The sequence below is a fragment of the Chionomys nivalis genome, chromosome 7 (genome assembly GCF_950005125.1).
Source record: "Chionomys nivalis chromosome 7, mChiNiv1.1, whole genome shotgun sequence".
In the NCBI taxonomy this organism is placed as follows: domain Eukaryota; kingdom Metazoa; phylum Chordata; class Mammalia; order Rodentia; family Cricetidae; genus Chionomys; species Chionomys nivalis.
Window position 1 is genome coordinate 50,315,647 of NC_080092.1, and position 17,651 is coordinate 50,333,297.

The 17,651-nt window shown below is 43.7% G+C and overlaps 1 protein-coding gene across 2 annotated transcripts in view; it reads right to left on the reverse strand.

The window, feature by feature from the left end:
• Window positions 1-2,874: 2,874 nt before the first annotated feature.
• Window positions 2,875-17,651, reverse strand: part of Ndel1 (nudE neurodevelopment protein 1 like 1) — a 34,211-nt gene continuing 19,434 nt past the window's right edge. The window contains exons 7-10 of one of the 2 annotated variants that reach the window (XM_057775685.1): window positions 16,669-16,760; window positions 10,639-10,790; window positions 7,175-7,209; window positions 2,875-4,040 (exon numbers count right to left, since the gene is read on the reverse strand). In XM_057775685.1, coding sequence (XP_057631668.1) covers window positions 4,033-4,040; window positions 7,175-7,209; window positions 10,639-10,790; window positions 16,669-16,760 — 287 coding nt within the window. In that variant the 3' untranslated portion in view covers window positions 2,875-4,032. The remainder of the gene's footprint in view (window positions 4,041-7,174; window positions 7,210-10,638; window positions 10,791-16,668; window positions 16,761-17,651) is intronic. The other variant, XM_057775686.1, reaches the window with a different exon arrangement.

Here is a 17,651-nt window from a genome sequence, read left to right on the forward strand (position 1 = left end):
ATTCACGGGGTCTGACAACTGGCCTCCGAGGGCACTAGGCCTGCAAACACATAGGCTGCCACATTGTCCCTGATGGTTCAGAAGACAAGGGGGTATCTTCTAACTACTAGTGGCTTGGGTTCTGCACAACACATGGCCCTCCTGAGTCCAGGACTGGGAACACCTGGGAAGCTGTGTCTGGGTGGCTACTAGGCAGATCAGAGCAGCCACGTTGTCTTCCTCTCAGCACAGGTCTCAGGTCAACATGCACGGGAAAAGAAAACTGGTTATTATTTTGATTTTTCTTTAATTTGGGCAACTTTAGAGGCAATTTTAAGATTTGAAGAGTAAGCCACCAGCACGCTTTCCATCACTTGATTTTCCTTTTGAAACTTTAGCTGCACTGGTGTCGCTGCTGTTGGTGCTCTCCTGGTATCTCAGCACTGCAAAGCCACCCTGCTCTATAATGCTAAGCCACCCTAATCATCTCCCGCCACCAGACACTAATATTTATTTTACTTTATTGAAGTTTATCGATTTCTTGGGGTACTATCTCAAAAGCAAGCTTTTATAGCTATCACACTGTCCGCCAAGATTACAACATGGAGAATAACATAATGAAATTAGTCACTTAAAAGTACATGTCTTCCCCTCAACAGTGAAATCAATATTTGAACATTTTTTTTCCTATCAGAAACTTGATAAACAAGTGTTTCCTAGCTCCATCCTGTAGTGCACTGAGCAGCAGCCCTCAGCCACTGAGCCTCACTGAAGTGTATCACTCAGGCCCACACTGCCAGCCTAACTCAAGTGAGCCCCACCCTCCTTCCAGGCATCCACCCATGACCACAATCCAGGCAGGATTCTACGTACTGCATGTTAGTGGAGAAGATAGTATGACACCTGCTTACAGAGCTCCCGGTCAGTGAAACTCTAAGCTTCGTTCCGGTGGGTCACATCTGTCTCAGGGAAACGCTAGCAGAATTCCTGTGGGTGCAGACGGACAGCAGGACAAAGAATCATAAAACAGCACAAATCCCGTCTGGTCCCCAACACAGCACTAACAAATTTGTTCTTTTCACATTTGCCTTTTTAAGCCAGGCACATACATAAATTTCAGGAGGCTGAGGCAAGAGGAACGCCCAGGTCCATACGAACAGTGAGTTGCAAGACCTCCAGTTTGGGAAGAGAGCACAGATAATGGCCCCATTTCCAATCCTGGCCTTGCTCTGAGCTGTCCCTTCTGCAAACGGGGGTCTGGGAGTGGCTACCCTGTGCTCATTTATGCAGTCCCCTGGCCTCACACATTAGGTTTCAGGCTCTGAGTCAAGAAGTGGACATTTGGGGAGGCAAGATCAGCACTTCAAAAGGGAAGGCTGCCACAGACCCAGCGCAGGGATTTCCCAACCCTGATTATTCAACAATGGCTGGGCCACAAGGAAAGCAGGGACTCTGGGCAACCTTTAGAGCAGTGGTCCTCAACTTGTGGGTTGCAATCCCTCAAGGTCACAAATATCGAATATTTACATTACAATTCATAACAAGTAGCAAAATTATAGTTATGAAGTAGCAACGAAAATAATTTTAGAGTTGGGGTGACCACAATATGAGAAACTATTAAAGGGTCACAGCGTTAGGAAGGTTGAGAATCATTGCTTCTGGAGAGTCAAACTTAGGCCAGCAAGGACGAAGTATCCAAAGCATTCATTTCGGAGGGCACTAAGGAAGATCAGCCAGTGTCCTCATGGGGTCATGGGAAGAGGCCTCCCCACCAGGAGCCAGGACACGTAACACATACTGCAGCCGAAGCAGCGTAGTATCCCATCCCCGTGACAACAGCAATAGACAGAGCAGTCTAGATAAGCCCAAGGGTACAAAGCCTCAGAACATCTGAGAAATCCCTGGGAGCCAGATATGAGCTTAGCTTCATCCTTGCATCCACAAAGGTCTGCTAACGGTTCAACCTCTGACCTAATCCAATCCTCCCAAAAGCAGTTTAGCAAGAAGCTGAAGGCTGTACAGACCGTTTTCCACCACTCAGGGCAATCAGTGAGATGGTACAGACAATCTTCCACCACTTAGAGCAACTGGGAGACAGTACAGACCGTTTTCCACCATTCACACACAACCGCAGGTGCTTCTTGATGTCAGCTTATGACAAAATCTCCAAGAACAGACTTCTTGTCATTTGTTAACAGAGTAAGTTTGAAGGCTCATCTTACTTAAACGTTTCCTATTCACTTAGGAATCTGACGCCCTTAACTTCCATTCACCTGGGGTTTTTTGCTATTGTTTGGTTTTGTTTTTTGAGGTGGGGGTGGAGACAGGGTCTCTACGTAGTTCTGGCTATCCTGGGGCTATGTACACCAGGCTGGCCTCCAATCGAACTCAGATCCACCTCCCTCCATCAGCATACTTGTGGTCTTAAACTATGACGTTCCCTGTGTTTATGCTGCTGTAAGCAGGCAGCTCAGGAAACAATGCATACTGGCCCCATTTTGCAGTTTCCTCAACACGGCACCTGGAACTTTTCTCAACTGCTAACATCAACCCAAGGAAGGAAATGTGAGAGAGAGAAGCCCATGTCCATGAAATTTCTCTAACCCCAGCACTTGTGGCACATACTGTTGTATGCAGTACAACTGGAGACGAGCTCCGGGGCCCAGGTAGGTACTCCATGCCCTGTTCTGTCCTCTCTGCTATCCTGTGGGGTCCGCAGCACTCCCAAGCTACCCACGGAAATGGTACACTACTAGAAATGTGCACGAGTAAGGCATCTCCTGTGGCCGCAGTCTTCTCATTTCCCACCTGTTCGCATCACACATCCCATGTGGAGGAAGAGACACTGAACTACCTTTGTATGCTCTTTTCTCATAGCACAGCAAGAACCAAATAAAGAAAACTTGGCCTTCTTTTCTGTGAAATTTATTGTTTACACATTAAAAGAATTTTTTGGAGGGAAGTATCTTCTTTTAACCACATGATGATACTATACAGCTGCCCAGAGAAGGACACCATCGTAAGTCATTAATTAACATGCCATATGAGTCTGAATAAATAAAAGCTACAAAGCCCAAGTTATATACAAATATCTTAGGCAATAATGTTTACAAACCTATGTACAATAAAACAAATGTAAACAGTAAGTGCAGCATGAGAAAAACCAAAGGGTGCAGGGGACAAACACTTCTGGCCAGTCTGCCCCCAACTGCTGGCACCAGCCAGCCCCAGAATCAGGCCCCTCAACCCTTCCCAATGCAACTGGACGGACCCTTCAGAAGAGAAAACAAAATGCTCTAAGAGATGTCACTGAACTGAGGGATCGGAAAGCTGGCGAGAAGGTTGCCACCTGCTTCCTGAGTCTGAGGCACACAGAGGCTCAGCCCTGGAGTGCCCAGGTCCCAGATGCCCCTGCCTCCTGCATCTTGCTGCTTTGAGAGCAAGCTTATGTGGAATGGGCTCCTTACAGAAAGTCAGAAGGTACAGGATGGTCTGAACTGTAGGGTGAGATGGGGGACACATGATTGTGAGCACTAAAGATGCTTGGCTGGGAGCTTAGAAGGGTCTTGTCAACCTGATTGAGGAGAACTTCTAGAAGATCTGCAATGTTCTAAACACAACTAAATCCTATCAGCACAGCAAAATGGGGCTATGAGGCAGATGTGATGAACGGGTACTTCCACATCCAGTGATCGAGTAATACATGTATGTATCACTTGTGACCCACAAAAGTGCAATCATGTGAAACCAACGGCACTACGGCAAGAAGAGAAAATAGCCAGTATTGATATCGCGCAGAGACCTGGGGCTGGGCAGGGCCCAGCAGCCGCCACTGCATGCAGCCTGCCCTCTGCCAGCGGTGGAGAGGCAGACAGGGGCACAGGGCTGGACCCAGGTACCGAGGGACGAGGCGTAGGTGTCCTGGGCTGCTGGAAGAGGGCAGGGGCCCCACCTGGAGGCCGGGCACTCACACACTGAGAGGCAGCATACCGGGTGCTGAGGATGGCCGTGAGGAGCCCAGCCCAGGAGGGGGAGGAGCTGGATCGAAGCCGTTTACCGCCCTGTGGGGTGATCAGAACAGCAAGGGAAGAAGAAAAGAAAAAGAGGCTCATGTAAAATCACTCTACACACAGGAAATTAGCCGCTTTCTGTAACTAGTTCTCTCCCCTGGCCACAGTAAAATCCTGAATCCCAAATGGTTGCCCAGAAGGCACTAGTGATAAGAGAATGGGACAGACAGTTCACAGTCCTGGGGTACTAAGGCCACACACCCCTTTCTAGGCACCTCTGTCATGTGGGCCACTATAATCACATCCTGATTTTTTTAAACCATCAAAAGGTCTAAATGTCAATAGAGAGCTAGTTAAATATACAACAAAACAATGAAATATAAATACAACTATTAAGAATGTAACTTAAAATATTTTTAATAGCAAGGAAAAATATTCAGTATGTATTTAATGATACAAAGAAAAAGAAGCAAGCTACCCAAACTGCAATGTTTAGTGTGACATTAAAAAAGAAAAGAAAAAAGAAAATGCAAGCAGTGTATAGCCTAGATTCTATTCTATTCCAGCCTTTTACACAGACACTATGGATTAATATAGTTCAGTCTAGATTGAAAAACTCTTTAGACACACACACATAAATATACAACATGTGGATTATATTACATATACACATATACGTAATAGAATCATCTATATCACAGAAGGAAATTTTAACAAAATGTATTCTCTGGGTTGTAGGTAAATTTTACTAGTTTATACTTTATTATTTTACAAATCTATTGCAATACCAGTATCTTAAGAAGAAAAAAATTAATGTTTAGCAAGCAAAGCCAGATAAGAGTTGGGTTTTTTTTGTACCTATACATGACAACCCAGCTCCACCACAAGCACCAACAATCAGGCACACCCAGCAAGGTGAAGAACCCCCAAATCCACCCACCAGCATGCAGCCACAGGAAGCGAGGAGAGGGGAAAAGGAGAGGGAGAAGCACAAGATCTCAGGAGACAATTTCAGCCTTTCTAGTTTAAGACACGTCCCAGGCAAATCCATCCTATTAGCAACACTGAGGGACCACACCGCACCATTCTTGCCCACCGCTGTCATCCACTTACTTGTGGAAGGATCCGAGGAGTCGAACACAGACTCACAAAGAGACATTCTCTAAAAAGTGAGTCATATATTCCCTGCAAAGACCCCTGGTTCATAAACAGTCACCAATGGCACAAAGAAACAGACATGCAGAGGGTCTTGATAAAGAACCCCAACTAAATTCAGGAAACAGTTCATGTATCAAGAGACTGAACACAGCTCATACCTGGCAATCAAGCTACACACAGAAACCAAGAGCAGTGGTTCAACTCCCCAGCCCCAGCCCATGTTTTGTTCTATTTCTGTGCTAAACAGCACTTTTCTCTCTTTACATCTTCCCCGAAAGCTGCATGCCTATGCTTCTCCTAAGGCCTAGGACCACAGTCTGTTTGCCAGGACAGCACTTGCCTCACAGCCCCATCTGTAGTTTGCCTATGTAGACCCAGAGCTCCCAATACTCTCCAACAACCACAGGAAGAACTACAAGAGAACTAGTGTCCAAAACATGAACCTCCACCCCTGTCTTTAGCAAAGGTAGGCAAGCTACACTACAGAAAGCCTCCAACTCATCACACAGAGGCACACTGTAGGTTGCCAAGAGTTTGTCATAAGGTCAACTGGGATGTGCAAAAGCAGCAGTCACCAAGACAGGTCCACACAAAGGAACAGGTGCAGGACAAAATTAAATGTACTTTAAAGTAGCATCAAGTTCATTTCCATTGTTACAGAGGAAATCAGACCAAGAGAAGATCCAGTTATTAGCCCAGGCTCACCAACGGAGCTATTATTAGTGACTTATTTAGCCCCAACTACCTCTGGGTATCCCACCCTTTCCCAGCCTCCTCTATTCACAGGCTGCTCAGGAGCCCTCAGCGAGCAGCCACTTCCATGCTCCAGGACACATGTAGGTCTAGTGGGTCTAGTAACGTCTCTGTGTGGTGGGAGAACTCGGAGGTGTGTTGGGCAGAGGGTCTCATCTAGCACTTCTTTTCTGAATCAGACGAAGAAGTTAAAAGCAGGGGAAAAGAAAGCCAATCACCTCTGGAAAGGCCCCTTCAAGAAACTGTAAAATTTATTCAATGAAGAAGGTTCCCAAGGAGAAAAGCCTTCAAATACCAGGTGCAGATGTAGAGAGATAAATGCCCAGTGAGTCACACAGAGTTAAATGAAGGGCATATGCAGGAATAGAGACAGCTCTGGAAATCAAATGTGCAGAAAGAGGCTCCAAGCACGCTATTAGTGAACTTACACCCCAAATCTAGCTAAGGTAAAACTGACTTCAACTCCAAACAGGCCCCTTAGCATCGAAAACTGCACCTCTGTGGTCAGTCAGGAGGGATATCATCTAACAGTACAAAAAAGCAAGGCTCAGTCTGTCGAGCAAGATGAAAGGTCCTGAGAGGGTGGGCAGTAAGGAGGGCAACTTGAGCTGACTCGCAGGACAGGACAGAATGGACATCCAGAGCCAAGTCTCCCTGTGAGTCAACAGGACACGAAGCAGTCCCAGGTCTCTACCCAGGCTATGCCCAACAGTTCAGAAGGGAAGGTAGAGTCTACACACCTTCCATTTACCAGTCCCAGTTTAATACGGAAACACAAAAGCGAGTGCAGAAGAAGGGAGTTCATTATCACCAGCTTCTGAAAGGGGAACAGACACAGAAGGGACCCTGTCCCCATGCGGACAGTGAGATTAATCCTGGAGCCTAGTATCACCTCCACCCCTCAACTCAGACACTACCCTGCCCTAGAGCAGGGAATGCCACTCAGGACCATGGCACCAGTCTAACTCTGCTGAAGAGCTATCTCACTCACCCTTGCCAAGCTGGCTTCACCACCTGAGCTCAAGCCAACTTCGGCCTCAGCCACCTAGCTGAGCCCACAGGCACACACTCCTGGTGGGCTGCTGTCCCTGCACACAGAACTAACAGCAATGGTGTCATCAAGTCAGACAGGGCCTTGAAAGCTCACTCATGGGCTAAAAGTTGGTTAAAGCCGAGTCAGCCCCATGCAGTTAGTAAACCAGTGTGTTAATGTGTCTTCCACCACACAGCATCAGTAAGACAGAGAAGAGAGCACAGCAAACAAATTGAGTTACCCATGAACAACGTGGGAAATATGACTTTTTCTTGCCTAATAAAAAAAAAGGAAAAATCATTAAAAGGCAATACAAACACTATTTTCACATCAGGCCCTGAAATAAGCCCACACCTACCTACATACGACCCAGAAAAGCTTGACTGGTGGACCCACCATCTGCATCATGTGCAAGCAATACATATGAAACCAGATTAAAGTTATGGAAGAAAAAATGTTTTAGAGAACATTCAAGTAACACACAAACTTAGTCTGGAATATAAAGAATATCAGTGGTTGAGAAACTAGGGTGATCAGGCACAGCAGCCTGCATCTAAGGGGCTGGCAGAAACCTGAGAGGGCACTCCTGGTTCTAAGAAGTCCTCAAATAACCAAGATCTGCAAACTCTTCTGACTCAGTTAAGGCCATGCACCCAGTTTGGGTGTGTGCAGCTTCATGTGGCAAGACTACACTGCCTCTGAAGGATTTGAACAAAATGAAGTAAACATATTCAACCCTCCCAAGAAAATCCCCGACTGTCTGCAGTCACACTAGTGAGCTACAGCAGAGACTGCTCAGGAACAGGGGCAGCAAGGCAAGCGCCACAGCCCAGGTTCACATGCTCAAGCCCCAAGTCACACGTCCCTTTTTCTACAAAGACCGGCTTTTCTTTGACAAATCAGAATATTAACAGTGTATCTACAAGTCATGCTATTGACCTTTCCTCTTACAGCTGGTACACAACCATCTTGGATTTTACCTAGTCAACAGGTTAAAAAGCCAGGGCGACCACAGACAGCCAGAATGAAAGCAAAGCAGCAGGAAGCAGTAGCACAGCCAACCCCGCAGAGCAGTGAAGAGCTAGCAGGTTAACACTGCACCGTGTATTCACAAGCCACTTGTTAAATAAAGACAAGAAACAATCCATAAAAGCATATTTCATTGTTGGTAGAAACAGTACAACATAAAATTTCCGTAATTTAAGACAAAACACAAATAGCAACTATCTGGTTCTTTCAGGAAGCACATTCTCCTTTATTCAGTTCAGGAAATAGGGGAAACAATGCATCTAGCTGTTCCTGGGGGCAAGAGTTTGGGTAGAATTCCAGTCACTCCTTTTAGTGTACACTGAGGCTCCACATCCAAGGGCAGGTTCATTATCTCTGAGTGATGCCTGCCCTGGTACTCTGGGACGGGAGGCAAATACCAGAGAGCAGAACGCCTGAGTGAGTTTATTCTTCCCTCACTATGACTACCTGCCAGCACTTTCCACACAAAGGTCCCTGCCTAACCAATTCATCTCTGGTCCACGTCTCCTCTCACACTGTAAGATGCTACCTGCAGACCACCAAAAAATATGATTCCAGAGACAGATAGAGTCTAATAACTACTCTACTAGAGTAATCACAATTTTTCAGCACTCTTGAAGACTTCCTCTAAACTTTCTCTGTATCATTCAGGGAAAGGCTTGTCTAATGAGAAAATGCCTGTCCATGTCATATTGTTCCAGACAGCTCAAAAATGGTACTCCCAAGCCTGATGAATGTTAATTTTATACTTAGCCCACCTGGGGAACTCTAAGAGATAGAACAGAGTTCTGACTTACACACTGATATTTTATAAGGTGCTTTTAGTAGGAGGTCCTTGTTGTAACAGTCAGGATAGAAATGCCAAAGAAACAGCAATAGACTGGAACACTCCATTACAGGGGCAAACAATAAAACTCTTAAAAGTAGACTGCAGCCAAGCATGGTGGTATACTCCTTTAACCCCAGAACTCGGAGGCAGGAGCAGGAGGATCTCTGTGAGTCTGAGGCCATCCTGGTCTACTTAGTGAGTTCTAGGACAGCCAGGGCTAGACAGAAAAATCCTTATTCAGAAATAAAAATAACACAGTAGAGTATATATACAATCAGGTCTTCCATAAACAAGCTCTAACTAGAGCTGTTCCTGCATTGTTGGTGGTTTTAAAGCTGCCTATTCCACTCACAAAACACAATGGCAAGGGACGATGAGCACATCAGCTGCTGTTCCAGGAACAACTACCCAAGGTAACATGGTCAACAGACTGATTATAGCTTCCATATTCCTATATTAAGTCACACCATAACAAGAAGATAACCAGGCATTTTAGAGAGAAAACAAGATAAAGTATAACCAGGCATTTTAGAGAGAAAACAAGATAAAGTAGAATGAAAGGTACTGACATAGAACTATACTGGCAATGTAAATCGAAACAGGCCAGTTACCAAGTAATATTCAAAGTGTACTCTTATAGATATGCTGCAAGAAGCTTCTAGCAGACGCATAAAAAATCTGCTCTAACGTGTCTGCAAATTAGCTCTAAAGAATGACAAAATCGTGCAACAGCAGAGAATTTATTTTCACTGCACATACTTCTATGCCACTGCTTCAAGCCTAAAAGCTTTTTTAAATTTAAACACATGCATACACACACACCTCTTCCCTTTTGTTTCCTTTGTTTTGGTTTTTTTTTTCTTTCCTTTTTGAGACAGTCTCACTATGTAACTCTAGCTGGCTGGAAATTCACTAGGTACACCACGTTGACCTTGAATTCTGATCCACATGTGAGCCAGTGTCTAAAGACTTCAGGACTTTGTATTTTTCCAAACTATTCAAATAAAAGGTTTGCTGTACAGTCTGAATACAAATAATTGCAGAGTTTCCCAAGCTGTAAGCACCCAGAAAGCAGGTCCACCAGAGCCCTGCATATTTGCCTGAGCCCAGCACAGGTGCATTTAAGAGTCTAACCCCACGACAGACACTGCAGATTCCAGAGGCAGCAAACTCCTTGGGGACCAGAAGACAACAACAAATCTCCATCCTCTGGGATTTGAATAGTAAGATGATCCCAGGGAGCCCAGCAGTGGTGGTGCATACCTTTATCCCAGCACTCAGGAGGCAAAGACAGGCAGATCTCTGTGAGTTCAATGCCAACCTGGTCTACAGAGAAACCCTGTCTCAGAAAGAGAGAGAGAGAGAGAGAGAGAGAATATAAAATATATTTGTAAACTTGCTGGATGGTGGTAGTGGATGCCTTTAATCCCAGCAGTTGTGAGTTCAAGGCCAGCCTGGTCTACAGAGGTAGTTCCAGAACAGGCACCAAAGCTACACAAAGAAACCCTATCTCAAAAAAACAAAAAAGAAAAAAAAAATTGGGGCTGGAGAGATGGGTCAGAGGTTAAGAGCATTGCTTGCTCTTCCAAAGGTCTTGAGTTCAATTCCCAGCAACCACATGGTGGCTCACAACCATCTGTAATGGGGTCTGGTGCCCTCTTCTGGCCTGCAGGCATACACACAGACAGAATATTGTATACATAATAAATAAATATTAAAAAGAAAAAGAAAAAAAAGAAAAAAATTGCAATTTTACTAAAATTATCAGTGAGCCCAAGGACTGGAGCTGTAGTTCAGCGGTAGAATAACTGTCACTCATGAAGCCCTAGGTTTTGTCCAAGACTTACCCTTTATGGAAGAAGGTTGCACGCCCTGACCTCGGGCACTCTGGACCATTGCTATTCATCACCCCACAGTTAACGCTCCCTGGGATATAGGGTTTGCGTGATGCTTGGTCTTTTGCGAAGTTCCTGCAAGCTGCTAATTTGGACTCTAAAGCCTACAAAGAAAGAAGGAAGGGCTGTCAAAACATTGGCTATACAAAAAACATCTACATCTCAAACCATTTCTATTTCAGGCTTCAGTCCTTAGCTTCCAGGATAATAGTTGTTAGTTAAGCCATAATCATTTGTCTTTCTAGTAGAACAAGGAATATTTACATTGATCCCCTTTCTAATGAGCTCAGAAATTTAACTTATTCCTCTCAGTATCACTGAGGGACACATAAAATCCATACCTTACAACTAAGAAAACCATGGTACCAGTAAGGAGAGAAAGACCCCAGATCTTTCAACCCATCCATTATTTGTTAAGTTCTACAATACTGGTTGAGATTGAGTCTTTGTGCATTTGTGTAGCAAGCACTTAAGGATGCTTTGGAATAGTCTACTCTTTATATAGGTTCTTTTTTTTTTTTTTTTTTTTTTTTGGTTTTTCGAGACAGGGTTTCTCTGTGGTTTTGGAGCCTGTCCTGGAACTAGCTCTTGTAGACCAGGCTGGTCTCGAACTCACAGAGATCCGCCTGCCTCTGCCTCCCGAGTGCTGGGATTAAAGGCATGCGCCACTACCGCCCGGCTTTATATAGGTTAAGTCTATTTTTCCACTGCATCAGACAGATCTATTTCCACTCTTACATAAAATAAAGCCATTTTCTTCTTTCCACATTTTGGATTTTATTATTTAATGTATGTGTTTTTGCCTGCCTATCTATCTGTGCACCACTTTGGAGCCTAATGCCTACAGAGGGTGTTAGATCCCCTGGATGAGTTAGAGATGGTTGTACACAAGATGTGAGCTGGGACTTGAACCCAGGTCCTCTGGAAGAGCAGCCAGTGCTCTTAGCCACAGAGCCATCTCTCCCAACTGAAATGAGGCCATTTTCTTTGGCTAGCATACCGTAAACTGTATACCTGATACCTTCTGTCCATAATTAATTCTCCTGTAAATGATAAAGGCCCTTTTCCATTTCCTCTACATCTAGTATCCTTCTTTGCACCCGTCACACGCATGCTCCACCAGCAAACCGGTCATGTGAAAAAGAGGAACTTTTCATTTTTCCACACTTGGCTATCATGAAATCCCTCCCTCCCAACAAAATTTCTCCCAAATCAAGTATCTCTGCACTAGTCCCCTAAGAAAAGGAAATGGTAGGCTATGGTGGGAAAGATAAAGTTCATTCCAATTCACAACACTAAAGAAAATCCCCAGGTAACACAAACTTTTAGAATCTGTTTGGACATCCTACCTCACATTTCAACAAAAACACATGAAATAGCACCAAAAACAAACTGAAACTTCTTTTGCCTCTTTCTTATGGCAAAAGTACAACGTTAAATAATGACAGAGGGTTGGAGAGATGGCTCAGAGGTTAAGAGCACTGCCTGTTCTTCCAAAGGTCCTGAGTTCAATTCCCAGCAACCACATGGTGGCTCACAATCATCTGTAATGAGGTCTTGTGCCCTCTTCTGGCCTGCAGGCGTACACACAGACAGAATATTGTATACATAATAAATAAATAAATATTTTTTAAAACAATGACAGAAATAATGACCTCCTAGGATGCTCTGAGGAATATCCATCGGTGACTTGTAAATACATACATCCAGTGACACCTTCAATCCCCTACATCCAATGAAGGGACGTGTCTACCCGATTGCTGAGCATCTGTCATGTGACAAGCATGAACTGTTTCAGGCACCAATGATATACACAGGTTGGAGAAGCACTGAGTCTTTTCAAAACTATTTAGATGATTTAGAAACTATGCACACCCAGGGGTAACTGAGACCATGACAGTGGATAGTAAGGCCATCACAGAAAGGGCAGACAGTTAAAAGACCCAAAAAGATGTCAAAGAGAAATAGGCAGATGGATAGGAATAACCAAGAAACAGTTTCAGGGATGCCAAGAAAAGAGGACATTTGGAGAAGGGGGAGCGTATTGGCGCTGAATGTTTCAAATAAAATTCAGATCAGTGCACACTGGATTTGACCACACTAATACCCCAGTAAACAGTTTTCAGGGAAGAGAGCAGACCAGATGTTTAGAGCACATATGCAATCAAAATGCCGGCAAGGGTGATGGCAAAAGAGAAATGTAGTGTAGAAAGAAAGAATGGTCTTTATTTTTGCTTTTAAAAATTAAAAAAGACAGGCATGGTGAGAAGCACCTTTAATTCCACCACTTCAGAGGGAAGAACCATGCAGATTTCTATGAGTTCAAGGCCAGCCTGATCTACCTAGCAAATACCAGCCTGTCGGGGATACACAGTGAGACCTTGCCTTTAAAAATAAAATAGCTAGGTCTGGTAAATAAGCGCACTCACTAGCAGGCAGAGACAGAAGAAACTGAGGTAAAGGTCAGCCTGCACTATAGTGAGTTGTAGGCCAGTGTGAACTATGTACCTAGTGGACAATGTTTCAAATTAAAAACAGAAAAGAAAAAAAAAAAAAAAAGAGGGGGCTGGAGAGATGGCTCATCGGTTAAGAGCATTGACTGCTCTTCCAGAGGTCTTTAGTTCAATTCCCAGCAACCACATGGTGGCTCACAACCACCTATAATGAGATCTGGTGCCCTCTTCTGGCCTACAGGCAAGATACTGTATGTATGTATGTATGTATGTATGTATGTATGTATGTATGTATAATAAATAAATAAATAAATAACTCTTTTTAAAAAAGAGAAAACTGGGGCTGGAGAGATGGCTCAGAGGTTAAGAGAACTGACTGCTGTTCCAGAGGTCCTGAGTTCAATTCCCAGCAACCACATGGTGGCTCACAACCATCTGTAATGAGATCTGCTGCCCAGAACACTATATACATAATAAATTTTAAAAAAACTGAGAAGAAGGGGGACTTGATTTGGATAGGGAGTGGGGAAATGTTTAAAAAAAAAAAAAGAAAGAAAAAAGAAAGAAAATGAGAGATGAAGGGAGAGAGGAAAGAGGCCAGACTTGAGAGTGTCACAGTTAAGTGGCAGGGTACTAGCTTAACATTCAAGAGGCTCTGGGGGAGCACAAGATGACTCAGTGTAAAAGCATATCCCTCAGCAGATAAAAGTGCTTGCCATGTAAGCCTGAAAACATGTTTGTTCCTAAGAACTGAGTGTTTAAAAGAGTGTACTGAGTTCAGTTCCCAGAACACACATCAGCTGACCTGTAACTCCAGCTCTAGGGGATCTGATCCCTCTGCTCTAGGACACTTGCATTCATATGCACCTACCAACACACAGACACCCATATACACATAACTAAAACAAAATAAAAAATTCTTGGGTTTGTTTGTTTGGTCAGTTAGTTGTTTGGTTTTGGTGTCTTTTTGCTTTTTGAGACAGAGTTTCTATGTGTAGCCCTGGCTGTCCTTGAACTCACAGAGATCAACTTGCCTCTACCTTCCAAGTGTTGGGATTAAAAGCACGCACCACCACTGTCCAGTTCACTTTTTTAATGTATGTGTGTGCACACCTGTGTGAGTGTATGTACACCATGTGCATGCAGGGGCCCATGAAAGACAGAAAGACAGAAGGAGTCAGATCCTGGAGCTGGAGTTACAGGCAGTTAAAAGAAACCTTATGTGGGTGCTGGAAGCCAAATCTAGTCCTCTGAAAGAGCAGCAGTACTCTTAACCACTAAACCATTTTCCAGTCCCCTAAATATATTTAAAAGAAGTTCTGGATTTAATTCCCAGCGTACGCTCACACACAGAGAGAAAAACAGCAAAAGAGAGAAAATATACATAAAATACACAGTGAAGCTGGGCAGATGGTGCATGATCTCCAGGGCAGAGAAGGGAGGGAAAAGGATATCCAGTTAAGGCCAGCGAGGGCTGGGCTATATGATGAGATCAAAAATAAATAAATAAGTATATAGACAGATAGTCAGACAGACAGATAATGTTATCCTCCTTTACAATTATATGAGAAATGCAATATACATGAGCATCATATCATAAATGCTGCCTAATTTTCAACTTACAGAGCCAAATGACAGATAGCTCAGGAAGGAATAGGTGGGAGGAAGGAGAAGGTGGGAATGTAATCTAACAAATTAATAAGGGCTGGGAACAAAGCTCAGGAGCAGAATGTACACTTACTATCTGTGAGGCCAGTGTTCCATCTCTAATATCATAAGTAAATATATTTCAATTGGATTGAAAGGAGACAGGGTAAGTTCCCTTTTTGCTTAAAGTTAAAGAAAATAAACACATCTCTTTTTTTTTTTCAAGAGAATTAAATTCGTTTATTGATTACACATGATAACGGATTTTTTTTTTTTTTTTTTTTTGGTTTTTCGAGACAGGGTTTCTCTGTAGCTTTGGAGCCTGTCCTGGAACTTTGTAGACCAGGCTGGCCTCGAACTCACAGAGATCCGCCTGCCTCTGCCTCCCGAGTGCTGGGATTAAAGGCGTGCACCACCACCGCCCGGCTTAAACACATCATTTTAAATGACGAGAATAAACACTACAACCTTTACAACAAAAAGCATTAAAAGCACTGCTAACACAGGAATGAGGAAAGTTAGCTGTATACACTGCATGAATAATTCAAGCCAATTAATTTTACAATAACTTTAAAATGAGAACTGGGAGCTAATGTGACGGCTAGAAAATAGAGTGAGGGTCAGAGCTGGACAGTGGTGGCACACACCTTTAATCCCAGCACTCTGAAGGCAGAGGCAGACAGATCTCTGTGAGTTCAAGGCCAGCCAGGGCTACACAGAGAAACCCTGTCTCAAAAAAAAAAAAAAAAAAAAAAATCTCAAGTCCCATAACTTCTAGCAATCCACTTCTTTAATTATTCCAGGTGGCTGTCTCCTTTATGACCAAGATAACTACAGTGAAATCACAGTGACACAAACACCGAGAGTCCTGAGGAACAGGAAACAAATGAAAACAAGAGATGGCTGGTAAAGACCAACAAACAGCAGTATTCTTGGTAAGATCCAGGTAGTAAGAAGGGTACATCCTATAGTAGCTTCAACTACTTGGTAGACTGAAAAGGAAGATCACCTGAGCTCATGAATTTGAGACTAACAAGATGCTATCTCAAAAAACAAAAAGCCATCAGCAGAAAAATCAGTTTCAGGTTGGTGAGATGGCTCAGCAGGCTTATACTTGTGGCCAAGCATGGTAACCTGAGTTTGATCCCTGGGATCCATGTAGTAGAAGTGGAAACTAGACCTGAAAATTGTTCTGCCTTTCACAGGTACATGTACACACACACACACCTTTTAAAAACTTTTTGTAAAAAAGAAAAACCAGAGCTGGCTCAGAAGTTAACATCACTTGCTGCTTTGCAGAGGACTCAGGTTTGATTCCCAGCACACACACAGCAGCTCACAACCATCTCTAAGTCCAGTCCCAGCGATGTGACACCCTCTCTGACCTCAGCAGGCACCAGGTACATGGTGCACAGACATATATGAACTCATACATAAAATAATAAAATAAATCAATCTTAAAATTAATAAAGAAAAAACCAGCTTCATATTTCAAAAGCCAAGCTACTGAAAAAAACTATGAATGAGGCACTGAAGCTGAAGTAGCCCAAGAGCAGTAAAAGACCCAAAGAAGGCCCAAGCCAGATGTCCCACAAATACAAGCAGGAGGAAAAACCAGAAGGATAAGAACCATAGGGAAAGAACAGAATTTAAGGAGCTGCATTGTAGACAGGACAGCAATGGGAAACAGGAAGAGTGCCCATAGGTAACTTCACAGCCCAGGTCCTTCCAAAAATGCCTTCTTAAACCCAGGGCTGGGGTGTTTCTCTAGTCTCTGCTCATGGGTTGGTGGATGCTGGTGCTTCTCAGCTCCATAACAGCTCCCACCACAGGAACCTACCTCAGCAGTGGAAACACCTAGTGATAAATAATTAAAGCTTACCCCTACTTTCCGCAATAGATCTCCCACGATGTTTAGTGCAGATATCCTAGCAGAAGGAGTTAGTGGACTGGTTCCAAAACCATTTGGTATAGCTACAGAAAAAGAAAGCAGAGTGACGACATCAGCAGCTCCTTTTCTATTTGTACTAATATTACAAAGTAGAACACATTTGAAATAAAATCATACTAGTTCAAGACACAGACAACTTATAAAAGTGAGGGATCGGGCTGGAGAGATGGCTCAGTGGTTAAGAGCATTGCCTGCTCTTCCAAAAGTCCTGAGTTCAATTCCCAGCAACCACATGGTGGCTCACAACCATCTGTAATGAGGTCTGGTGCCCTCTTCTGTCCTGCAGACATACACACAGACAGAATATTGCATGCATAATAAATAAATAAATAAAGTGAGGGATCATAAAGAGGCTTAACCATTTGGCAACTGGTGCATAATTTAGACTACATCAATGTCACTACTCCAAATTACTACAAGGACAAAGATCCTTAAACATCTCAACAGGTATTTCTAGAGATCCTAAAAATAGAACTGTGAGGGCAGAGGACTGCCCATTTTGTCCTTAACAGATACTACTAAGGTACTCCATTAGAACACCTGTCACAGTCAAGAGACTGGCAGCACACACAGCCTGTGCAGGTGCAAGCCAGAAAGGGACCCAATGCTGAGAAGGGGGAGTAGACATGAGCCCCCTACCCCTAATTAAGAAGCTATCTCCAACTAAAAACTGCCCACAAAGGAAAACCTCATTTCTCCAAGGGAGTCTCACACAGGTAGATAAACCACACATAAGGGCAGATCTCATGCTCAGCAGTCGTGTGTGTGTGTGTGTGTGTGTGTGTGTCTCATATTGCTTTGTTTGGGCTTCTTTTTTTAAACCTTACTGGTGTTTTGCATGTACATTATGGTTTCTGATTTTATGTTTTATAAGATGGTGTATATGTGTGTGTCTACATATTTCTCATTTTCTT